Source organism: Centropristis striata, chromosome 19, assembly GCF_030273125.1.
Source record: "Centropristis striata isolate RG_2023a ecotype Rhode Island chromosome 19, C.striata_1.0, whole genome shotgun sequence".
Taxonomy (NCBI): domain Eukaryota; kingdom Metazoa; phylum Chordata; class Actinopteri; order Perciformes; family Serranidae; genus Centropristis; species Centropristis striata.
In genome coordinates this window covers 11,867,445-11,890,554 of record NC_081535.1, presented here as the reverse complement: position 1 = coordinate 11,890,554, position 23,110 = coordinate 11,867,445, and the positions used below count along the sequence as shown (strand labels likewise).

At 37.9% G+C, this 23,110-nt stretch overlaps 1 protein-coding gene across 1 annotated transcript in view; it reads left to right on the top strand.

The window, feature by feature from the left end:
* sh2d3ca (SH2 domain containing 3Ca) overlaps positions 1-20,412 on the top strand; it is a 73,883-nt gene extending 53,471 nt beyond the window's left edge. The window contains exons 5-16 of the mRNA XM_059358321.1: positions 729-857; positions 3,469-3,618; positions 7,089-7,366; positions 7,479-7,556; positions 8,894-9,021; positions 9,134-9,506; positions 12,628-12,757; positions 12,986-13,101; positions 13,391-13,562; positions 13,876-13,987; positions 14,088-14,294; positions 18,034-20,412. Of these exons, the coding sequence (XP_059214304.1) occupies positions 729-857; positions 3,469-3,618; positions 7,089-7,366; positions 7,479-7,556; positions 8,894-9,021; positions 9,134-9,506; positions 12,628-12,757; positions 12,986-13,101; positions 13,391-13,562; positions 13,876-13,987; positions 14,088-14,294; positions 18,034-18,209 (2,049 nt within the window). The 3' untranslated portion in view covers positions 18,210-20,412. The remainder of the gene's footprint in view (positions 1-728; positions 858-3,468; positions 3,619-7,088; positions 7,367-7,478; positions 7,557-8,893; positions 9,022-9,133; positions 9,507-12,627; positions 12,758-12,985; positions 13,102-13,390; positions 13,563-13,875; positions 13,988-14,087; positions 14,295-18,033) is intronic.
* Positions 20,413-23,110: the final 2,698 nt, after the last annotated feature.

Sequence of the window (23,110 nt, the reverse complement as noted above, 5' to 3'; positions counted from 1 at the left end):
AGGTCTCCACTGTACACGAGCACAATAAGAGCGTACTCCTGATGATTTCTGCCTCTTAGTAATCAGGTCAGGGTCGATTGGATCGTTTCTTGTGTGTGTGTGTGTGTGTGTGTGTGTGTGTGTGAGTGCTTGTGTGTAAGGCAGCACACACTGTTGCTTCCCTGCAGTGTCGCCTTCTGTAACACAGGTGTGTGTGCGTGTTTTTGTGCATGCCTGGATGTATGTATGTAAACGCACCCTGTTGTAGCTAGAAACCATACACCATGTCACAGTTTTATACTACTACTTTTTTTTCATGCTATAAACATAAGTATTTTTTCAGTATCTCTATGTATTATAAATAATCTAATAAATTTTTGTCTTATTTAATCTGTATTTTTCCAGGAATAAATCTCTTTTTCAAAGGAATCCTGGTCAAAAAAGATATTGAATCTTAATTGGATTTATTTTTGAAAAAATAAAGGTTGAAAATATACATTTATACATTATTTATTGTATTTAAAATATAAAAATACATAATATAGAAATGTATAGTATAAATATATGTATGTACGCAAGTCTTTGAAATGAGATCCAAATCTCTAAGGGATTCACCTGAATAAATAAAATGTATATATAGAGTCAACCATTTACATGTGAATACACTGTACGGGCTTCATGTGAGGAGTCCCTTGGGTAAACTCAGCCCCACTCACGTCTTGTTGTCCTCTTCTGTATGTTCCACACAGTTCTCCAAGGAGAAGTACCTGCTGGAGTCTCCTCCTGAGAAGCTTCGTAAGGAGCTGGAGGAGGAGCTGAAGCTGAGTGCTGCTGACATCAGGAGCCATGGCTGGTACCATGGACACATACCCAGAGAGGTAAACACACACTGTGAAAGTACACTGAGCGATCTGTATACATGCACAGCAGAGAACAGTGAGTCAGTCATGATGCTGCGAGTATTGAATGGATGTTTGAGAACAGATGGGTACACAGATACTACATCCAAGGCAATAAATCCTCGTGGTAACGTTCTTTCTGTGTACAGTATGTCCCAGCACATGTATATTCACAGAGAACACACATAGAGACACATACTGTACATGCAGGTAGCCCTTTGGAGCCAGGATCAATCAATTGACGCATAATTAATCAGCAACTAATATAAGTTATTAACTTAATTTATTAGTTCTCACCCAATGTCAGCTGGGATTGGCTCCAGCAACGCGAGTTTGTATGTAATTATTTGCTGCTTTTCTTTGTTTCATATCATTAAAAACTGAATTTCTTTGGGTTTTGAACTGTTGGTGAGAAAAAAACAGACATTAAAAGATGTCACCATGAACTGAGAAATAATGTCGGACATTTTTCTCTATTTTCTAACATTTTATAGACTTAACAATCAATTAAAGTACTTGGCAGATTAATTGATAATAAAAAATAATTGTTCAGCTGTGAGAATTTGCTCTGTTTTATTGTAAATTAGATATCTTTGGTTTTCTTGACAAAAGAACCAATATTTATAGCTCACTTTGGACTCTGGGCTGCTTTAATGAGCATTTCTCATTTTTTTCTGACATTTTTAAAGCTGAACTAATAAAATAATTATCTATAGATGAGGCAAAAATTAAAATAATGATTATTTTAAGCACTGCAGCCCTTGTTTTACATTGTGTCTTGAATAAATTGAGTCTAATGTGTTTCTGCTAACACAATGGACACCAAAAATTACCAAAAATTATTTTTTTATGAGTGAGTAATCAGTTTCAAAACCTTTCGTTGTCAAGAAACATACACAGATATAAACAAAAAGTTAAACTTCATATCACAGTCTCTTCGTCCACGTGGCAGTGAAATTAATTCTAAATAAATAAATAAATTCTGAAAAAGATTAAATTACTGCTGTGCTTTGTATTCCATGCCCCCACATTCCATGATTTATTTTTAAAAAGGCAGAATTAAATATAATAAAAGTGCAAAAACAATCGTATTTCTGCGTGGGTTGATGTGGTTGTCAACCAGTAGTATTAGTTGAGCGATTACTTGGCTAAAGTCTCTGGCATTGAAAGCACAGTTTAAATGCTTTACACACAGAATGACACTGATTACTGAATCCCATCATCTGTCACAGCTCAGTAGAAATTGCTTTAGCGCTCAGAAGGAGGGGAAACTCTGCCAAACAGACAGCTGTGTGTGTTGCTGATGTACGCAATTGAGTTTCACAGCTGGTGACTGAGACACAGATACACAGAGACACACAACAACAGACCTGCACCCACCCACCCACACACACACACACACATACTGCCTGCACATGTGGAGGGGAACTCGTTCATAGACGCAGCCTCTGTCTCTTGATCAACCTCTGTTCTCCGTCTCTCACACACATAAACACAGACACAGATTCAAATCAGCCATCTGTGAGTCTTTCCTCTTTTAATTTACATAAAATATTCATGTATTCGTGCTTTGCCCCAGTGGAAACTTGGGGAAACCCTGAGCCCTCTGGTTACCAAAACAATACTTAGTGACTAGACTTCACACGCTGCACATCCTTTCCTTCCTTCCTGCTCGTTTGTATTCTTCCCTTTAAAGTGAAGACTTCCAGTATGTGCACACGTCATGACTGTATGAACGAATATGGCTTCCTTTTTAGTCATTTGTTTTAAATAGTTTGCAACAAACTGTCTGCAAAGCTGGTAAATTCTTAAATGTGGTGATATATGTCAGATTTTAAAAAGCCTTGAAAAATCCACCACAGCAGAATAATGTTTAGTAATGGAAGAGATGAGAGGATGCTGCTCCTGGTTCGAGCTTTTGATCTGTGTATATACTGCCTCCTGCTGGTCTGTGAAGCACTGTTTACCTTATTCTGTGCTGCATTACATATTTCATGCCTTGTTTCCTGTGTCGAGTGAATTTAAAGCATCACACCTCCAGCCTTCATCTGCAATCTTTTTGCAGGTAGTTTTAAAGGTAATACTGCTCAGTTTGAAATATGTTACCCTTTTCCTACATGACTACTGGATCAATATTTGCGATGTCTCCTCACAGACACCAGAGACATGTGTCTGCAGCGTTTGGTATCAGCAAGATGTACAGCCCGGAGCTGCTCCATTGACCATGAATGGGAAATTGCTTTTCTGGATTGCTCGTTTTGTCAATAAATTCAAAATAACTCTCATTTTTACAATCGAGCTTAACTCGATCAAATGTGTCCGCAGAAAGTCATCGCTGCCATTTTATCCATCATTGACAATTCAAACGGTGCATAGCGGAGACGTTTGTGGCAGGGAGAGAGATAGTTTTGTTTGTTCGGAGAAACAAACTGTCCTAAGGCTTTGTTATAAATAATCATGATTCTCTAAACTCAATAATTCAACAGTCAAAGTATCAGTAGCTCAGTACACCAAGTTTGCTTCCAGCTCTTTAGGATCTGAGCCTTTTGTCTCGTTTTACTCATTTAAAAGCATATTTTTCTCTGTCTAGGTGTCAGAGACTCTGGTTGTGCGTAACGGAGATTTCCTGGTGCGTGACTCTCTGACCAGTGTGGGAGACTACGTGCTGACCTGTCGGTGGGATAATGAGGTGCTGCACTTCAAGATCAGCAAAGTCCTGGTCAAATCCAATGAGACCAAGGTTTGTATTAGAACTTTAAAACACCTTGTTGCAGTAACTTCACGTTCTGTGAGCATACAGTGGAGTGGGGATAAATCTACCCTTGTTATTGTCTGTTCTCTCTACTTTATTTAATGCCAAAAGATCAAACAATGGCCCGATCTTCCAATCTTCACCCTAAAGCCAGAGAACTAAACCCTCACAGGCTTAATTGACATTTCATGTGTGCGCAGTTTTAGTGCTTGAGTGCGTGAGTTCATAAAGGCTCGAAATGGTACAAAGGAATAATGAGACTCGCGAACGAAAGAAAGAAAGCCAAAAAGAAAGAACAAACGAAATGCATTTGACACCCGCTGCTGTAAGTTTTTATTTTGCATCTATTAATGTCAAGATGACCAAAAACTGACTGCCAGATCTTCACTCATCCAGGCTCTTGCTATGCAGAGTAGATGACAAACAGATAAATGTATAATCTTCTTATTTGTTCTTCATATAAAATGCATTAACGTCATGTAAGCAATAAGCTAAAAGGCCTAGTATAATGTGTCCTTTACCAAAATGCTTTGATATATCTTGAAAAATGTATTTTCTATGTTATGAATATTGATGAATATATAGGTTTAGCACATGATAATGTTGCATAAATTGGTTCCATGAATCTTGAAGTGCCCCCTTTAAGCAGCATATCAACTTCAAATTGATCTCATGTTTCTTCATTCATTTAGGTTAAAAATGTATCCTGATAAGCTTCTTCCCTACATTATCACTGCTTGGTTTATGTACATCAGCCTATATCAGACCCTGAAGTGAACTCTGACCGGAGTCACAATAACAACTGAATGAAGAACTTCTCATTACGGTGTAGGGTATAAATACAACAGCAAGCTTTGCCACAAATTTCCTTCTTTCTGTCTGTTTCCGACAGAGAAAAAGAAAATAGTTTTATGTAAAATTTAACCATTTCAAATTCAATTTGGAGGCAAAAATGTGCAAAGATATATTCTAGGGGATGTGGAAAGGTTCTCAGTAGTCTTTTAGTAATTTAAAAAATGCAATGAACAGAGAAACTTAGTCCATCTTCTTTGGTCTTTTCTCTCTTTCTGTTTTGGAAACAGCTTTTCATTTTTCACTCTGATGTTTATGAGTTGCTGATTTTTGCAGCAGTCTGTAAATAATATATACATGTCTATTATTTTTTAGACTAGAAAAGGGTATATTATAAAAGAACAATGAACAATGATTGCCTTTATTGTCATTATATGTCAAAGGTGTAGGTCCTTCAGAAACAAAAAATCCAGATATTTACACATACACATTCCACACGTTTCACCTAGAGAAGAGGAAAAAACAGATAAAATAAATATTGAGATAATATTAAAGATATATAATATGTATATACATCCATAAAAATAAAACGAGTATGTACTGGTTTCAAGTTTAAGAATGAACATGATTTAAGGCAGGTCTGCTACACAACAGTGGTGCTGCTTATTTGGTTTGACTTTTTGCATTAGATCCCAAATACAAAATAATATAAATACAGTAGATGGCTATCAGCTCAAACCTGCTCACATCCAAAGACAAGTTTTTAGTCTCAGACTGAGATTTTAGACGGACTGAATCTTTCAGGGTTAATATTTACAAGACTTCAACTAGATTCTTTTAGCATTTTTTTCCCCCATTATGCTCTTAGTAAAAACTTACAAAATGGAGGAGAAGCAGCTTTTGGCTCCAGCTGCTCTAGAGTGTGCAGTGTTTTGTGTTGAAAAAAAACAACAACAACAAAAAGCTGAAAAAGGGGTTTCTGTTTTTCTAACATGGAAGGTTGACTATTTTACAGTAAAAATAGATATAAGGAAGAATAAAGGAAAGGGAAATTTAGAAATGAATTCATGATATACATTCATTTCCTATTTGATTATAATTTTTTTAATTGAATAATTATATTTATCAGCTCTATCAACTTTAATTAATCATTGATTATTTATTAGTTATTCATGTATACATTTATTTATAAATTTTAACTGGGTCTCCTTACTATTCTCTTTACTAAGAAACAGCGCCCCCAAAAATCCCGCTTGTGGCCGTAAATATATCACATCACTATATTTTTACTCAGGACTGAGCTTACTAATATTATTGTGATGTTACTCTTTCCTGTCAAAGTCGTTTTACCGACTGAGCTTTCGTGTGCTCATCTATTGGTTGTTGATTGTGTTACATCGTTACAACGAAATGAACAAGGGCTACAGTGCTTAAAATAATTTAATTTAATTTAATTATTTTCATTTTTGCCTCATCCATAGATAATTATTTTATTAGTTCAGCTTTGAAAATGTCAGAAAAAAAAGAGAAATGCTCATGAGATATGAAACAGCGCAGACTACTACCTTAAACTTAACAATGGAGATAACGGGAACGCGCTGTGACTCCAGTAAAACTCAGATTTACTAAAGACTTTCAGTTTTTAGTCTGGGGCTGTGAAAATCTTTTGGTGTAAGCCCAGCATAACACAGCTCCATCTGTTCACGTGGTCAGTAAAACGCATCTATGCAGGCTCACTGTAGGGAGGTTTTATAATCCACTTCCACTAATTTGCTGCTTATTTGCTACTTCACTTAATACGGCGGAGCCACATGCAAACAGAGTGGCAGTGGGTAGGGAGAGGGAGTCTGGGATAGTTTGACAAAGGACCTGGGATTGGGCCAATGTAACCTTCATTACTCAGAAAGTCACTCAGTCCTTTTCTTGATGGGAGCAGGGAGAGCACAGGTGTAACTAATAACATTAACGACAGCTCTGTTCTCAGTCGGTGTGTTCTGTTGAGTCAGCGTTCACAGAACCAGAGTCCTGGCATTAAAACAGCCATTATTAATGTCATTAGTCACACTTGTGTTTGACCTGTCATACTGACTGCATTGAGTCATGACTACAGTCTTTATAAACATGACAGTGTTGCTCAAAGCCTCCTTCTCTCATCTCACTTCCACCATTCTTTAATAGAGTGCATTTTCAGTGTTATTATGTACACCTGTGTTTGGCAAGTCAAGACCCATTCTCCACTTAGAGAGGCCTATTTTCTCTTGCTGTCCCTCATGATGGCAGTAGCTACATGGGCAGGCTAATTTGGTGCAGGTGTGCCTTGTTGACCAGCTGTTCCTCTCTGTCTGCCTCCAAACCTCAATTCACACCCCGCGTGCTGATTTCGGTTTCATTTTATCATACACAAAGTAGTTATTAGATACTTCTGCGGTGTATAAAGTGGCTTTAAGCACTGTAGAAATAATAGAATTTATGAGAAACAGCATCATTTTGTGCTCCCCACTCAAAGAACTCAAAACATGGAGTGATATTTGAGTGATTTTGCTACACGAGAGAAAACAGATGCTTCAATTTTCTCACAAAAATCCTGCAATTCCACTAATTACAGCAAGGATACAAAACACAAAGTTGTCATCCTGTGTTAAATCCTATTGTCTCTTCATCCTCAGGTGCAGTATATGTTGGAGTCTGACAGCTTCGACTCGGTCCAGGAGCTCGTGCGGTTTTATGTGGGCCAGCGCAAACCGGTCTCCCAGTCCAGCGGTGTCCACATTTACTGTCCGGTCAGCAGGACTCTTCCTCTGCGTTACCTGGAAGCCACCTTCGCTCTGGCGACCAGCAAGCAAGGCTCCGCCTACTCGCCGTCCAGTCAGAGGGGAGCCTACATCAAGAGACGGAGTGTCACCATGACTGACGGGCTGACGACGGAGAAGATGATTCCTCACAGGTGAGGCGGGGGAATGAGGAGCGTCTGTTTGCAATAATGAAACCCTAACAGCTTTTTTACAGTCTTTATCTGATTTTCTTTCATTCTTGCTTCATGTTATATACATGATCAGTGACTCAGACAGTCCCAGTCCAGTTAAGACACCAGTGGCACCACCAGAACCTGAGCCGGAACCTGTGCCCAACTGCAGGTTGTGTGTGTGTATGTGTGTGTGTGTGTGTGTGTGTGTAACACCAGTGTTGTGTTTGAGCACTAAACTAGTGCACTTTCCTCCCACAGTCCTGCGACTTCCTCACTTCACAAACACCATTAGCACCTCCCCTAGTGATGAGCATCAAGTCCTGTTAGTTTTCTCAGAGTGAAAATGACTCGTTCACTTCTGCACTGCATCACTCAAGTTTCAAACAGAAAATGTCTTCTTGAAACTTGAATCTACAAAGAAGGAGCAGACAAATATGCTGTGTACAGTGGGAACACATTGTAGCCTCACAGGGAGTATGGAGGGAAGTTGAGCAAGCTTTTAAAGCATGGGGCAAAACCAATGCCAAATCAACACTGGGCTGTAAAGCATAGATGTGTGGAGGAGATGTATTTGTGCATGATTGTTGAAAACATTTCCCAGTTTAAATGTTCTAAGAAATAGTTCTTATGCACCTTGGAATATCTTACCCTTTAAATGACCATTTGTAAATCGATAACTCTTCAAGCATTACATTGAATTTCTTGCATTCCTGTATGTGAAAGAAGAATCTGAAAATGTAGTAAATCCTTAATGAATTGAAGTAAATGCAGGCCAGGTTTACAGCCAATGTACGTCATAACATCCATTTACAAACTCTCACACTGCTGGTGCAATATAATTCAAGTCTCATTCATCCATTTATATACTCACTACTTCCAAAACACATCTTTTTTTGCCAAGATCTTACCATTTAGCAAGCGAGTCTGTGCCAATCTGTTGAGCAGCACTGAAAATGCATAAGTTTGGAAAGTGCTGAGCATACAACGGGAAAATTGAGACTTGGATTTTACTGCATGAGTCGTGTGAGAGTTCGAAATGGATGTTTTCATTTAATTATGTGGTTAAAACTGGTCTTTTCTTAAATTCATTAGGAGTCACCAGGTTTAGGGCCATTTTCTGATTCCCTGTTCACTGTGGAGGAAGGCAAGAAAAAAAAGTTTTCTAGTATTCAAGTAATAAAGTGCAGCTAATGCTTTCCCTCAGAAGCCACACTGCTATGTTTTCTGCTCCTACTTTAAACTCCTAAACATGTTTTTTATTCATAAATAACACGAGCGTGTCTTGAAGTAGAATTTGCTTAAAGGTTGCACCAACTAAAATGCCTCCCACATCTCTCACCCTGAAATAATTAGCATTTGCATCAGTAACGACACCCTTCCTGTCCTCTCAGACTGATAAATGTGACACCCTGAGCTGCACTGCTTTGCGAGGTTTCCTTCAGCACCGCGACAGCTCTTAAATCCATACCAAAAGATTTTAACATCCCAAAAATGCTGTGCTTGCAGCCCGTCGACAATCCACCACCATAAAGACGCAATGCGGAACTGTGCCATGAGCATGGACCAGATTCAGGAGTACCGCTGCCCCTTATCACCTGTAGGGGAAACCCCGCTGTCTCCTGCATACAGTGCAAGTAAGTGCCATAGACACACAGACTCAGACACATAAATTAAACATAGAATCTCTGCCCATCACATTCACAAACAGTCTCCATAAGTGATTATAAGACTCTTCTCTTTCTCCAGTCACCAGGCAGAGAGCCCACTCAAGCGGGCGGGTCCTGGCCGTCGTCCCACCTTCCCCCGTGATGCGTCGTTCCAGCGACCCTCAGCTAAGCCCCTCGGCCTGTGACAACCCTCCAGAGCATCCCGCGCATACCTCTCACTCTGCACACTCCACGCCCGCCCATCATCCCAGCTACCAATCACATTCCTCAGATACAGCAGGGAGCTACTGTGACCTCAGACCTTGCCCCGCTGGGCCCCCGAAACCCCCGACTAAGAGCTACGTGGAGCGGTTGCGAGTGGAAGAAGGGAGGGAGGGAGGAGCGAGGGAGGACGGAGAGGGGATGTTCAGCGTCCCACAGGTGGAGACCGCGTCCTCGTTCAGGCCATCCAGGTACGAGTCACAAGCTCACAGGATTAGGCTTCCAAAGTTGCACTTCATGGGGTTTCTAAAGGGGAGACACTACAGGTGAATAGGGTCATTTTTTTACGTATAGATATCACTGTGAAACTTCCCTGGTTTGTTATTTACATTAAGACAATATTTTTTTTGCATTTCAAGTTTTCTGAAATTGGAGGTTTATATGTGCAAATTTGGTCATTCAATATTTTCATATATTTCTAGGACGTAAATCTGAACATTGGATAAAGCAAATTTTAAAGTGATTATTTTATTTTGTTGATATATTAGATTCAAAGTTGTACAGAAGGAAATTGGAATATCTCCTCATAAATCAGAAAATACTGTCAAAAGCCATTAAAAAATCAATTTCTGTCATGTTTTTAGGAACAAAATGTATGCATTCATTCTTAATGTAAATCACTATTTGACAGCAGACTATTGAATCTAATTCATAGCAACAACAATATAAAACATCTAAAACACATAATATGGTTTAATAAAAGGTTTGGACTACACTTATGGCATTACACACTGCAGTACACTAACTTATAGTACATTTAGGACAAATCTGCAGCCGCAAATGGATCAAATATAGTAAAATATACACCTAAATGTTTGATTTGGATGTTTTCTTTCCTGTTTCTATTCTATTACTACTATTCTGAAAGAAAATATGTCATGGGAAAAAAAATAGCCCAAAACCTCAAAATTGACCAGTGCATGAAAAAACAATGTTTTTGGCTGTAGCGCCTTGCTTTAAACTTTCAATTTTGTTTTGGAGTAATTTTTGAAGAACTGAAAGTAGCCAGCTCTCATTTTTGAGCAACAAAAACTTAATATGCAAACAATAGAGTTAAATAACTTACTAAAACAACAGAAAAAAATATACTTATGGAGAAAATCTGGATTGGCATTGCAATTGTCCATTTGATAATGCTGAATGTACATTAAATAATAGCTGTCCATAGCAATAACATATGTGTCTTTATGGCTGGAAATGAATCAAAATAGAATACACCTTGTTGATCAGGACAACTGCTGACAGGAGCTTACAAGAGAGTCACTGTAACAGACCCAGAGCTCATCACTACAGCAGGATTAATTTAGGTTGCTCAAAGGTCAATACACCTGCTGACATTTTCTCCATAGAGGGCAAACATATGGGTGTGAGGCAGTTTTCTGACCAGGCACTGCAGTACAGCTATGACTGAGCAAAGACTGGAAAATAGACTTGAGTAAACAGTTGATAATCCTGTGGGAAATAGCCTGAGGGCAGACTTTGTTCTGTGGTCAAAGACACAGCAAGATACTGTATTTTATTGGGCTCACGGTACCATGGGAGGGCACAGCAGATGAGGCTTGTCACAGGAAAACGGTCAGGTGCACTGAGTCGGCAGCAGCGCAGGAGCAGGCTGCAGGACATCAAAGTGTCCCCTGTGAAGTTTTGGCGCAGGGGGATTATCACCAGTGTCAACACTACTGGGGAAATTGGCAGTCAAGGCTTTAAAGGCATCAGCATGATTCAGCGAACGACAGGGACAAAATGCCACTGTTAGAACTAGTGCTAAGGTTATATATACTTTGGTTTGGTTCACTTACATTATACACTTGTCCAGTTTGTCTATATGTCCAGAGGACTTGCATATCTTTTTTATTTTATTTTTTATTTTTATTAATATTTTTAATTTTGATTTTATATACAGAACAGACAATAGCACAGCTCAGGTAAGACATTGCAAGGTACGACTAGATGTATGGAAAATAAAATAATAAAAAGTAAATAAAGAGTGGCCAATACATTATAGCAGTCACAATACCTCAGTCCCCAATAGCAGAGAGGCACCAGTAGATAGAAATGCAAAACAGGGTTATAGAGAAACCAGTCTGGAAGGTAGATAGTAGGACTTGCGTATCTATGACCGTGGGTTTAATGGTTTTCCATTTGTCATTATCTTGGTTGCAGATATATCAGTCTCAATTTACTCAAAGTACTAACTACAAATAAACTTAAAAACCCCTCTGAAGGATTTTTGGAACTAAAAACTGAAACATTATCTTATTAGCATATTTGAGCCTTTAACAGATGTACTGGTATTAGCGTTTATGTCGGCAAATAACAAACAAGAAATTGCACAACAGAAAATGAGCATTTGTATATGAATTATTCACCCTGTGTAACCTTGAATTCATGAAGAAAATGTTGGTTTTCTTGCATGTCTCTGGAGTGTATGGAGCCAAATTCAGAGTAAATCCTTGATGAATTGAAGTAAAGTGGGAACCATGGTTAACACCTACAAAACAGCCATTCACAAACTTTAACATAACTCTTATGGAGATGCAATGCACATGTTTGTAAAGTACTGAGATGCGACTGGATGAAGGAGATATGGGTTATACTTCACGAGTTGTGTGAGTTTGATGTCAGATATTTTGATGCAGTTTTGCTGTTAAATATATCCCGTTTACTTCAATTCATCAAGGAATGACTAGGTTTTGGGGCTTACCTTTCACAATGGAGGCATGCAAGAAAAAAATTAAGGGTGAAGGATTCTTTCAACAACAAATTTTAAGGTATACTAGCATGAAAAAGGTCCTAAGTTCTTTATCTCCTTTAAACCAAACAACTGGAATAGCCTACCAGGTTCACAAAACATTACATTGTAACATACAGTCATGGAAATAATTAGACCACTCTTGTTTTCACAAATTTCTTGTTAATTTTAATGTCTGGTACAACTAAAGGTACATTTGTTTGGAAAATATAATAATAATAACAAAAATTGCTCATATGAGTTTTAATTTAAGAGCTGATATCTAGTCATTTTCCATGCTTTTCTTGATAATGATTTTGGTTTTTTTATCAAGAAAACCATGGAAAATGGCTAGATATCAGCTCTTAAATGAAGCTCTTATGAGCAATTTTTGTTGTTATTATATTTGTCCAAACAAATGTACCAAGCATTAAAATGAACAAGAAATTGAAGAAAACAAGGGGGGTCTAATATTTTTCTAACTATTTTTATCTTTACACTCTTCTCTTACAGTCCATGCCAGTGCTCATGTCTTGTCCCGGTTCACTATTTTCTAACTTACCGTAATCACTCCCGTGCAGGTTTGAGTCTTGCCTCTTGCCAGCTGAGAATAAGCCTCTGGAGATGTCGGTGTTGAAGAGAGTCAAAGAGCTGCTGGCTGAGGTGGACGCAAGGACCGCGGCCAAACACATCACCATGGTGGACTGCATGGTACACACAAATACACACACGCACACAGATAGATGACATGCAAGCACACGGGCTCACAAAAGCACACATTCACACGTGCTGATCTGCATAATCACATGCAGTAAATGCACAAAGACACCAGATGTGAAGACCAATTGGCATGCATGTAGGCACACCTAAATGCAAGCACGCAAACATGACACCTCATATATAACTGGTCTTTTTTTTTTTTTTTTAACTCTTGGACAGGTGGCGAGAATATTAGGCGTAACCTCAGACATGCAAAGGATGATGGGAGTGTCCTCAGGGTTGGAGTTACTGACACTACCACATGGACACCAGCTAAGACTCGACCTATTGGAGAGGTACAAACACGCTTTTTTCCCCCCAATGTCTCCCTTTATACATCGCTCACTAAATCCTTCATTAATTCAGCTATTGATTATCTGTACTCTTCTGTTCTTCTCCTCTATCTCTCCTCTTCCCTCCTCTGTCCTTCTTATCTTGTTACACACTACAGTCTGCCACAATGTGAATTCCTAGAGTGGCTTTCAAAACTGACTGTGATTCAGCACCCTCTGCTTCCCGATCCAAAAGCGGTAATTAGCTTTTATTGATGCGTTTTCATTGAACAGCGCGCTCTTCTCTTCTCAGGTTCTACACCATGTCTATCATGATGGCTGTGGACCTGCTGGGCTGTACAGGAAGCACAGAGGAGAGGGCGGCCCTGCTCCACAAGACCATCCAGCTGGCAGCAGAGTTGAAAAGCAGCCTGGGCAACATGTTTGGCTTTGCTGCTGTGATGAGAGCCCTGGAGCTGCCACAGGTAAGAGACATACAGATAAAAGTCTCCATCATAAGCACAAAAGCTGCAAACGTTTAAAATGAAAATGAACACAGCAGCTACATAGGAAATACAGGGTTGTAATTTTTTTTTTCTTTTATTATTATTATTTTTTTTTTTTTTTATCGATTGTTTTTTTTTTTTTACTTTGTTTTGTTCTTTGTTAAAGTGGTAATTGGTCTTGTCTTTTTTTAATCTAAGAATGTGGGCATGTAAACCCTCATTAATGTATGTATCATGTTAATTCTAAAAACCCAATATATATAATTTTCAAAAAAAAAAAATGTTGCTACAGATTTCCCGCCTTGAGCAGACATGGGTGACATTACGCCAGAGACACACAGAGGGCGCTATTCTATATGAGAAGAAACTCAAACCTTTCATGAAGAATATGAACGATGGCAAAGGTGAGATCACACTTTACACGTTTGCTATGCATGTGTTTCATACAAAAAAATGTGTGTGTATATTTTCAACTCTGGACTGAAAACTCTCCTTTGCTCACAGATTCGAGTGCCCTGTCCAACACCTCCGTCCCCCACATCATTCCAGTCCTGTCCTTACTGGAGCGGGGTTTGGCTGTGGGAGAGGCGCTGGAGCCCTGGGAGAGTGCAGAGGTGGGAGTAGACGTGGTCATGTACCACCTAGAAGCAGCTCGTACCATCGCACATCACGGGGGGATCTACAGAACCAACACTGAGACCAAACTGCAGGGTAAGTCTTTAGAAACATCTCCTGAGAGCATCTGTGTTGTTTTCAGTCATGTTTAGAAGCGTAGCTCTGTGTATGTTGATGGCACCGGTTGGTCTGACATTTTGGTCCGTCCCACGCTTTAGTAAAGACTGAAAAATGTCAACAACTGTAGAATATGTTACCATTTATGGTTCTCAGGGCTGCCAGTTCTCACACACTGACCGTGAGACTCATGTAAGTGACATTTTTCACATGCTGTCACGCCAAACAGCCTGTTACTCATGCAATGAGAAACAAATGAACAACTGATAACAAAATGGCTCAAAGTACAACAGAGGCAATGTAAAAACACTCAAGTGAGCCAGTGTTTGTGAGAAACCCAGCCAGACCAGGATTTCAATGTGCGTCTATTTGTTTGTATTTTTAGATATTTTTAGGTTTGCTGAGAAGCACAGTAATTACAGTCATGGAAAAAAATATTAGACCATAGTTTTCTTCAATTTCTGTTCCTTTTAATGCCTGGTACAACTAAAGGTGCATTTGTTTGGACAAATATAATGATAAAAACAAAAACAGCTCATAAGAGTTTAATTTAAGAGCTGATATCTAGCCATTTTCCATGGTTTTCTTGATAATGATTTTGGTTATTATCAAGAAAACCATGGAAAATGGCTAGATATCAGCTTTTAAATTAAACTTTTTTTTATTTCTGTAGAGAAACAAGATATTGAAGAAAACAATGGTGGTCTAATATTTTTTTCCATGACTGCTCAATATTTTCCTTACTATGACCAAATACAAAAATAAATTTAACTTTACATTACTGCAAAGGTAAAGTCAGTCAATGGAATCATATTTATGATGACACTGACATGTAAAATTTCAATACTTTCTGATTCTTTTTTTTTTTTTTTTTTTTTGAAAATTCCAAGGAAAGTTGGCTAAAATTAAATTATTATAATTTCAATATATAATTTCCCAATTTTTTTCATTATCATACAGAAAATCCCTGATAGGTTTGCTGAAATGTTCAATGTAGTCCTGTTCACGGGACACTGACAATGACCATCGTCAAATCTGAAGTAATTTCATGATCACACTCCAAACGAAGTCAGAGCAGTCCTTTTATATGCCCAATATTTAAATTTATGACCCAATACCTGCAGAACCAGTGGTGGAAAAAGTATTCAGATCCCTTGCTTCATCAAAAGTTCTAATACCACACTGTGAAATTACTCCACTACAAGTAAAATTCCTGCATTTAAAACTTACTGAAGTAAGTACAAAAAAAAAGTACAAAAGTATCATCATCAAAATGTACTCAAAGTATTAAAAGTAAAAGTACTCGTTATGCTTAATGACCCCACTCAGATTGTTCAATATATTCTAAATATATTATTGTTATATTACTATTAATGCATTTATGCAAGCAGTGTTATAATTTTGTTGGGGTAGTGCTCATTTTAACTAATTAATATACTGTTATGTGGTTTCATTTATGAAAATGTCTAATCACTTTTAAAGAATCATGTTTTTATGATAAATCTCACCTTGAAAAGTAACTAAAGCTTTTAATTAAATGTATTGGAGTAAAAGGTACAGTGTTTACCTTGAAATCTAGTGAAGTAGAAGTATAAAGTTACATAAAATGGTAAATGGTCAAGTAAAGTACAAGTACCTGAAAATTGTACTTAAGTACAATACTTGAGTAAGTGTACTTAGTTACATTCCACCATTGTGCAGAACTGACATTCCCATCAAGCTAAGCTGTACGTCTGTTTACCACTAACTAACAACTGTTTGTGTTCTAACATACTGAATTAAGATAATGAACATGGTTATATCTGCTACCATGTCATTGTGGACGTGCTAATGTTAGCATTTAACTCAAAGCAGCACTGTACTGAAGTACAGCTTCACAGATAACCTAGACACAAAACTGTGGACAAAACACATTTCTCACCTCTCCTTTAACCCTTAATAGGGCACTCATTGAAATACTTGCAAATTCCAAACTTCTACCCTAGAGAATATTGGAGAATATTACATACAACCAGAATGTGTAAAAAAAACATACAGACCCGGGGGAGGGGGGTAATATTTTGAGAGAAAAAGTTTACGAGATTAAAGTGGCAAATCTACGAGAAAAAATTTTGCAGATTTATGAGATTTAAAGTGGTGAATCTGCGAGAAAAAAATTGTTTTTTTTTCATTTTTTTCTCGTAAATCTGCAACTTTTTTTCGCGCTGATTTGCCACTTTAAATCTCTTAAATCTGCCACATTTTTTCTTGTAGATTTGCCACTTTAATATAGTAAATTTGCAACTTTTTTCTGGAAAAAAGGGTTAATATTTTATTTTTATTCATACTTGGCCCAAATGTGCCGTCATAGTCAAGTTCTCCTCGTACAAGTCATTGAAGAATAACACGACTGTTTCTTGCCGATTTTTTTTCAAAATTTTTCATTTTTACATTGGAGGTCAAGCCCAATAAAGTTATTATTATTATATTATTATCCCACTGATTGGAAGCCTGATCTTTGCTGATTAGCTGGAAGGAACCCATGTGGTTCTACGACCTCACAGAGAGACATGGGGACCCCGTTTTGATATCCACTGAAGTTACCAAATATAGTTATTTGCCCGATAAAGGGTTAACCCTTATATTATGTTCAACCTCATTCATAAAGTCAACCTAGTTAATTATTTCATCAACAAGCCATTTTCTCATCACAATCTTTTCTGTTGCTGCTGCAGCTGCTCTTCTGTCACATCTCCTGCTGTTAATGTGTGTGTTCAGTATCACTGATGTGATGTAATGATTGCGTGTGTGTGTGGTTACTGTGTTAACTGTATTGACCCCTAATACCTCCCCAATGGTTCTCAGTTTGAAGCCATTACTGCTTTATTGAACAGTGTGTCAATAACTATCAGCTCACATCTCTGTTTCCTGTTATATCTGGCTATCGATCAGCCTGACCTCAGCCTGCTCCCACATAGACATTTCTACCAGACAAAGTTGAGTACGGTTGTCGAAATCGGTTCGGCTCAGATATTTATTTTCAAAATCTGTCTTTAGTTCATCTACAGGGTAAAGTTATGGAGTCTGAATTATCTAATTGAGCTTTTCAGCCTTTACCTCGGAGCAGTATTTGTGGATAAAAATAATCTAAATTCAAAGGTCCACTTTGAGAATTTGAGCATTGAGCTTTCAACCTAATCTCAGTCTTCAGAACAGTTGAGAGGCTGGTTAGTGGACCTTTGAGTTCACACAGAAAGATGATAGCACTATGTTGTTAATTACCCAATATTGACTTTTTAATGTCATTTTCTTTCCATTGTGACCTACTTCCTTTTTTTTTACATGCATTTAAACCTCTTATTTTTATATTTTACTAATTATTTAGTTGGGTTTTTTTTTTTACAGCTTTTTTGATATGGTGATACTCAAGTCACATTTTTTATATTATCTTAGAATATTATCTCACCAGAGGAAAATTTTAAATCTAAATTGAAGAAAATAGACGAGAGACTTTTCTCAAGGAATTTAGTTTTCATTTTTATTTGTACTATATTTAACTTAAGTTAGTTAATTTTATTAGTTGACAACATCAGTTCTGATTCTGTTTTTCCACATTGTTATGGATTAATGTTTTATTTAATTCACTTTTTGTTCTTTTTCTGTTAACCTTGATAATCATGAATATAATTAATCCTCCCATCTCTCCCTCTCCTCTCCTCTCCTTTCCTTTCCTCTCCAGGATTCCAGGAGCGAGCAGAAATCCGCGAGATCTTCCAGACAGAGTTTCAGATGCGTCTCCTGTGGGGCAGCCGCGGGTCTGAGGGCAGCCAATCGGAGCGTTACGAGAAGTTCGACAAGGTCCTCACCGCTCTATCACACAAGCTGGAGCCTCCTGTGCGCCACAGCGAGCTATAGCAGCCGCCCCAGCGCCTGACATCGCCAAAACACCCCCATCTGCACTCACCACTCATTGTGGTATGGTCTTGTTTTGCATCGCAGGGGATGATGTGGAAGAGTCCAGCGTGAACACTGGGAGGGGGGTGAAAGAAGAGGCAGCTAACAGAGCATGTGCAGTGAACCAGACAGAGGAGGAGAGGGTCTCACTCATAACACGTGTTGCACTCACTGTGGACTTCCTCACTTAGCGCTAAAATATTTAAACGGCGTCTGACAGGAGACAAGCTAAGAGGAAAAGAGGAGATGGGTGACCAGCTCCTCTGCTTGGGACAAACAGTGACATGTGTACGGTGCGTCCCGAGGGCCAAACAGAGCTGCAGAGTTTTGCTTTGCTCCCAAATAAACCCAACAGACTTTCTCTTGTTCCAACTGCTGTCACACACTGTAGCAGAAATGCTATTACACAGCTCATATATAGATGTTCTGTCCATGCGAGTGAGTGAGTGAGTGAGTGTGTGTGTGTGTGTGTGTCTGTACGCGGGTGTATGTATGTTTACATTCCTTCATTTTTTTTATGTCATTAATGCTTCATGTATTTTTTTTTATCTTATTTATTTGTCATCATCAAAGGACATTTAAACATCATGGTTGTTGCTTCACCAAACTCATGCCAGTGCTCAATCTGAGGGAACCGTGTTCATAAGACCTCATTAAATATGTATCAAGCAGTCCCATTGAATCCCATTAAAAATGTATCAGGCATGCATTAATAAATGTATCAGAAATGAAACATTTGCAGAAATAATGCAGCAACTTCAATACGAGGGCTTTGCACGTTGTTAAAAATGTTAAGAGGACAAAGCAACATCTCCCTCTGTTGTAGCTGTTTGACTCATACATTTTGATATTGTGTGTCTTGTGCACATAATTTAGCTTAAAACGGCACATAGAGACAGAGAAAGGAAGGGCATGTATACTCTTTAAATTTAGTTTAAGCAATGTTTCACTCAGTATATTGACATTTCTGAACATGCTGTTCGTTGGTATGACTCCGGCTTCAGTTTGTAAAGTTGCACAAATAATTGAAATGGTTGATGCATGCAGCTATTAATGTTATACCAAGTAAAATGTTGCTTTAAACTACTAATTTAAATATAACAATGTGTCAAACTTGAGAAATATGCAGATGATACAGTGAAGATCTTTCAGGTTTGTGGATAATCTTGAATGACACCAAACAGAGAAATCTGTTATCTTCCATCTTTTTTTTTTTTTTTTTACACTTTGAAACCCAATGAATGATAAAAGAAGTTCCCAAACTAAGTCGAATAAGGACATGTTGACCACAGCCCTGCTTCAGAAAATGTCTTTTGGTTGTATGTTTTGAGTTTCAGCACTAGAGCTCATTCTTTTATTGCTATGGGATTACATTTTGGTTGACTGTTGTGTTGAATTATTGCTGTATTTACAGCATGTGGGCCTGAGAGGGCTGGAGCCGACTCTCAGAGCTATGCAATCATTTCAACCAAGGGCTGAGACCCCTGAGGAACAGGCATCCATCACAATATTCACTTTTTGCCCCTGGCATTGCCTTCTTTTTACAATGCATATCCTTTGTTCTTCCTAACCCTATCCAAAGTGATGATCTATATATGAACTAAAGTCATATCAGATATCAATCAAACAGAAATAAATCTAAAAAATATCCCTCTGCCTGAGAGTTGCATATCAGAGATTCTTACATGGATGTTTGATTGTCCTACTTTCTAGCCTGAACCTGTAAAAAGGAGCCATGTGCCAGTTCCCGCTGTGGTCCAGCAGGGGGCGATCTTTGGTCAGCAAAAAATAGTGAATCATTAATTGTAATACAATATAACAGGAAGGCATATACACAAAAAAAACACACCTACTGTGTGTGTTTTGAGACCAATGTTTGATATCAATGTTATTGGATAGCAAACCTACTGGTTTATGTTTGATATGTGATAACACTGATGATGAAAAAGTGATGATGTAATGTGTTTTTATTTGTCCTCTGTTGAATGCTGTACAGGAATGCTCTGACAGTGTGTGGATCCTCCTGTTTTTTATGACAGGACTGTGTGAGATGAACATGAAAAGCAAAAAGACAAGAAATGTTTCAGGACTGATCTCATGTTTTTTTTACGTACTGTACATAGCAATTCACTTTTTTTCAAATAAAATGATTGCTCGTGTCAAAGACTTTGCTTTTGTTCAGAAAAAAAAGCATACATTTATTCTGCTGCAGGATTTGTTGACAATATTAATAATTAGAATAAAATAATTAGGACTGGTGAAAAGGGTTAAAAGGTATATCTAATACAGAAGTTATCATAAAATTTCCACAGTTGACTAATTGCATTAAGATATTTAGTTTTTGGATCACACGCCTCTGTAAATGCAAATTTAGCATTTCCCTATTGAATATCTGCTAATTTGCATACATTTCCAGAACAGAAATCTGAACACTGGACAAAGCCAGTTTCAAATTTCTTAATTCACAGTTTTTCCTTTCTTTTTATCATTCCATGAATAGAAAATACTGTCCAGAAGATAACATTAGCAACCATAAAAATAAAAAATAAATCAACTTTCACCATGTTTTTAGGAACAACATTTTATATAAATCAGGCTCGGCTGATATATGAACAACCCTCTGTAAAACTAACCTTCAGAATATAGATAAGAATGAAACTGGAAAGTTTGGTGTATGTTAGTGTTACTGAAATGGAGATTTGAACATTTTACAGGAAACGGCCTTCATGTATTGTAGAATTCCATACACACTACAGGGGGCAAGGGTAAAAAAAAAATAAAAGTGCCATAAAACTTTCCCAAGTTGATAACATACATTAAGACAATTATTTCTTGTATAACTAGTTTTCTGAAATTTAACGTTTAGCGAATGAGGCTTCACTAATGTTAACTTTTGGTGTATTTAGAAGAAATCCAAATACAACTCACAAATAGTCAAAGTGAAGTACAATAAACACCTTATTGTGTATTTTGGATGTTTTCTTTCCACTAGTCTGGAAAAAAAAGACATGTTACAGAAGGAAAATAGACCAAATTCTGAGAAATTACCAGTGCAGAAAAAACAATGTTATTGACTGTATTGTCTCACTGTAAAAATAAAAAAAATAACACAAAAATTACTTATGTATATATATATATATATATATATATATATATATATATATATATATATATATATTTCTTGTACAAAAAGAAACCACATGTCAGTTTAAATTAAGATACCTAGAAACAATTAGTTTAGAATGAATTCCTATAAAAGGTTTAAATCGCCATTCTCTAGCAATGCACATCAGTAGCCAATAGGGGGCAGCACTTTACTGTCAAACCAAAGCTGTCCCTTCTCATATATACAGTTCACAGTCATCCCTCCTCCAGGCAGCTGCAGTCATGAGCATCCTGGTTCCTGGTCCAGTTTAGGTAGCTGATCTTTAATGGTTCCTGCTCAGGTAAACCAGAGCATCCTTGTTAGCCCACCAGTCACCTGGATCATGCCCCCTCCTGGGCTCTTCAGCTACTCTTTAATGTCCATTATGCATAAAAATGTTGAACTGACAATGCTGTATATGAAGTGAGCATGCGTGTTGTGCGAAGCATCACACATTGTTTTGCAGACAGACCTGTGGTGCTGGCAGTGGGAGGGAGACAAAGACAGATGGACTGTGTGCGTCTCTGTGTGTGTCCATGCATGTGTGAGCGTGTGTCCGTATGTGTGCATGTTTTTGTATCAACGTGTGCTTTTGTCAACATGTGTGTGTATGTGCGCCACGACACAGATGTTGCAGGAATACTGCTGTTGCTCTCTCTGCTTACCCCCTTCATGAAGAAGGCAGTAGTGCGGCCTGGCAGCTGTTACACTGAAGGGGGTCTAGTTTATTCCAGGTGAAAAATATCCTGGGAAAAACACAAAGTAGAAGACATGGTGGCATTTGAAGAAATCTATAACGTAGAAAAGAATAGAATGGAACAGAATAGGACAGAATGGGATGCCCCATAATCTGCTACAATGGAAAATTATCACTCGGGCTGCTCTTTGTCTCCCTTTTCCATACAGTTCCATAGGCGTAACATGTTATGGATGTAATCTCTAAGAGGATTCTCTCTGCTTGGTATCATGGTACATGTTAATTTCAGCTCTTTATGTTCCTTATTGAAACAGACCCAAGATCTCCCAGGCCTGCCTGCCAGCCAGCCAGCCAACCAGCCAGCCAACCGTCATCAATTCACCCCTAATCTCTCCCCCCAGTCCTTTTATAGCTAATCCATTGTGTGGGTCATTGTCATCTGATCATGTGTGACCCTGGCTGCTCTATAGCTGGTGCCTGGCAGCGTAGCATTGACTTTTGACGTCCATCTACGGGCAGATATGGAGGGATGGGGGGGTTAAACTTTTCTTATAATTTCAAGAAATGTCTAAAATCACTTCCAGTTTTGTGTTTGAGTTTGAGAGGCTCAGATGAAGACGACTGAGGTTGGGTTCGATGTTTGAGACAACCAGTTAAATAATAGAAATAAAATATAGTATTTGTCATTTTAGAGGTTACTACTACTACCCTCACACAATCAAAAAGCTAGAGATTTGATAAAAAATGTCAGATCTCATGAATCAGATAGGGAATTATGTTTTTATTGAGTCCAGGGAAGAGAAATTTAAAATTTAAACGGTATATGAATGTTGCTTTTGCGTGTTGAGAGCAGATCCTTTTAAAAGATTAATTAAAATTTTAAAAAACACAGATATAAGATTGAAAATATCCACAAAAGTTTACAGATATTTCACCCCATCTTTAACTGAATATATATTTAAAATATGTCAAAATCTTCCTGATTTTAAATCAAATTTGAATAGTTAGGCCTGCAAAACA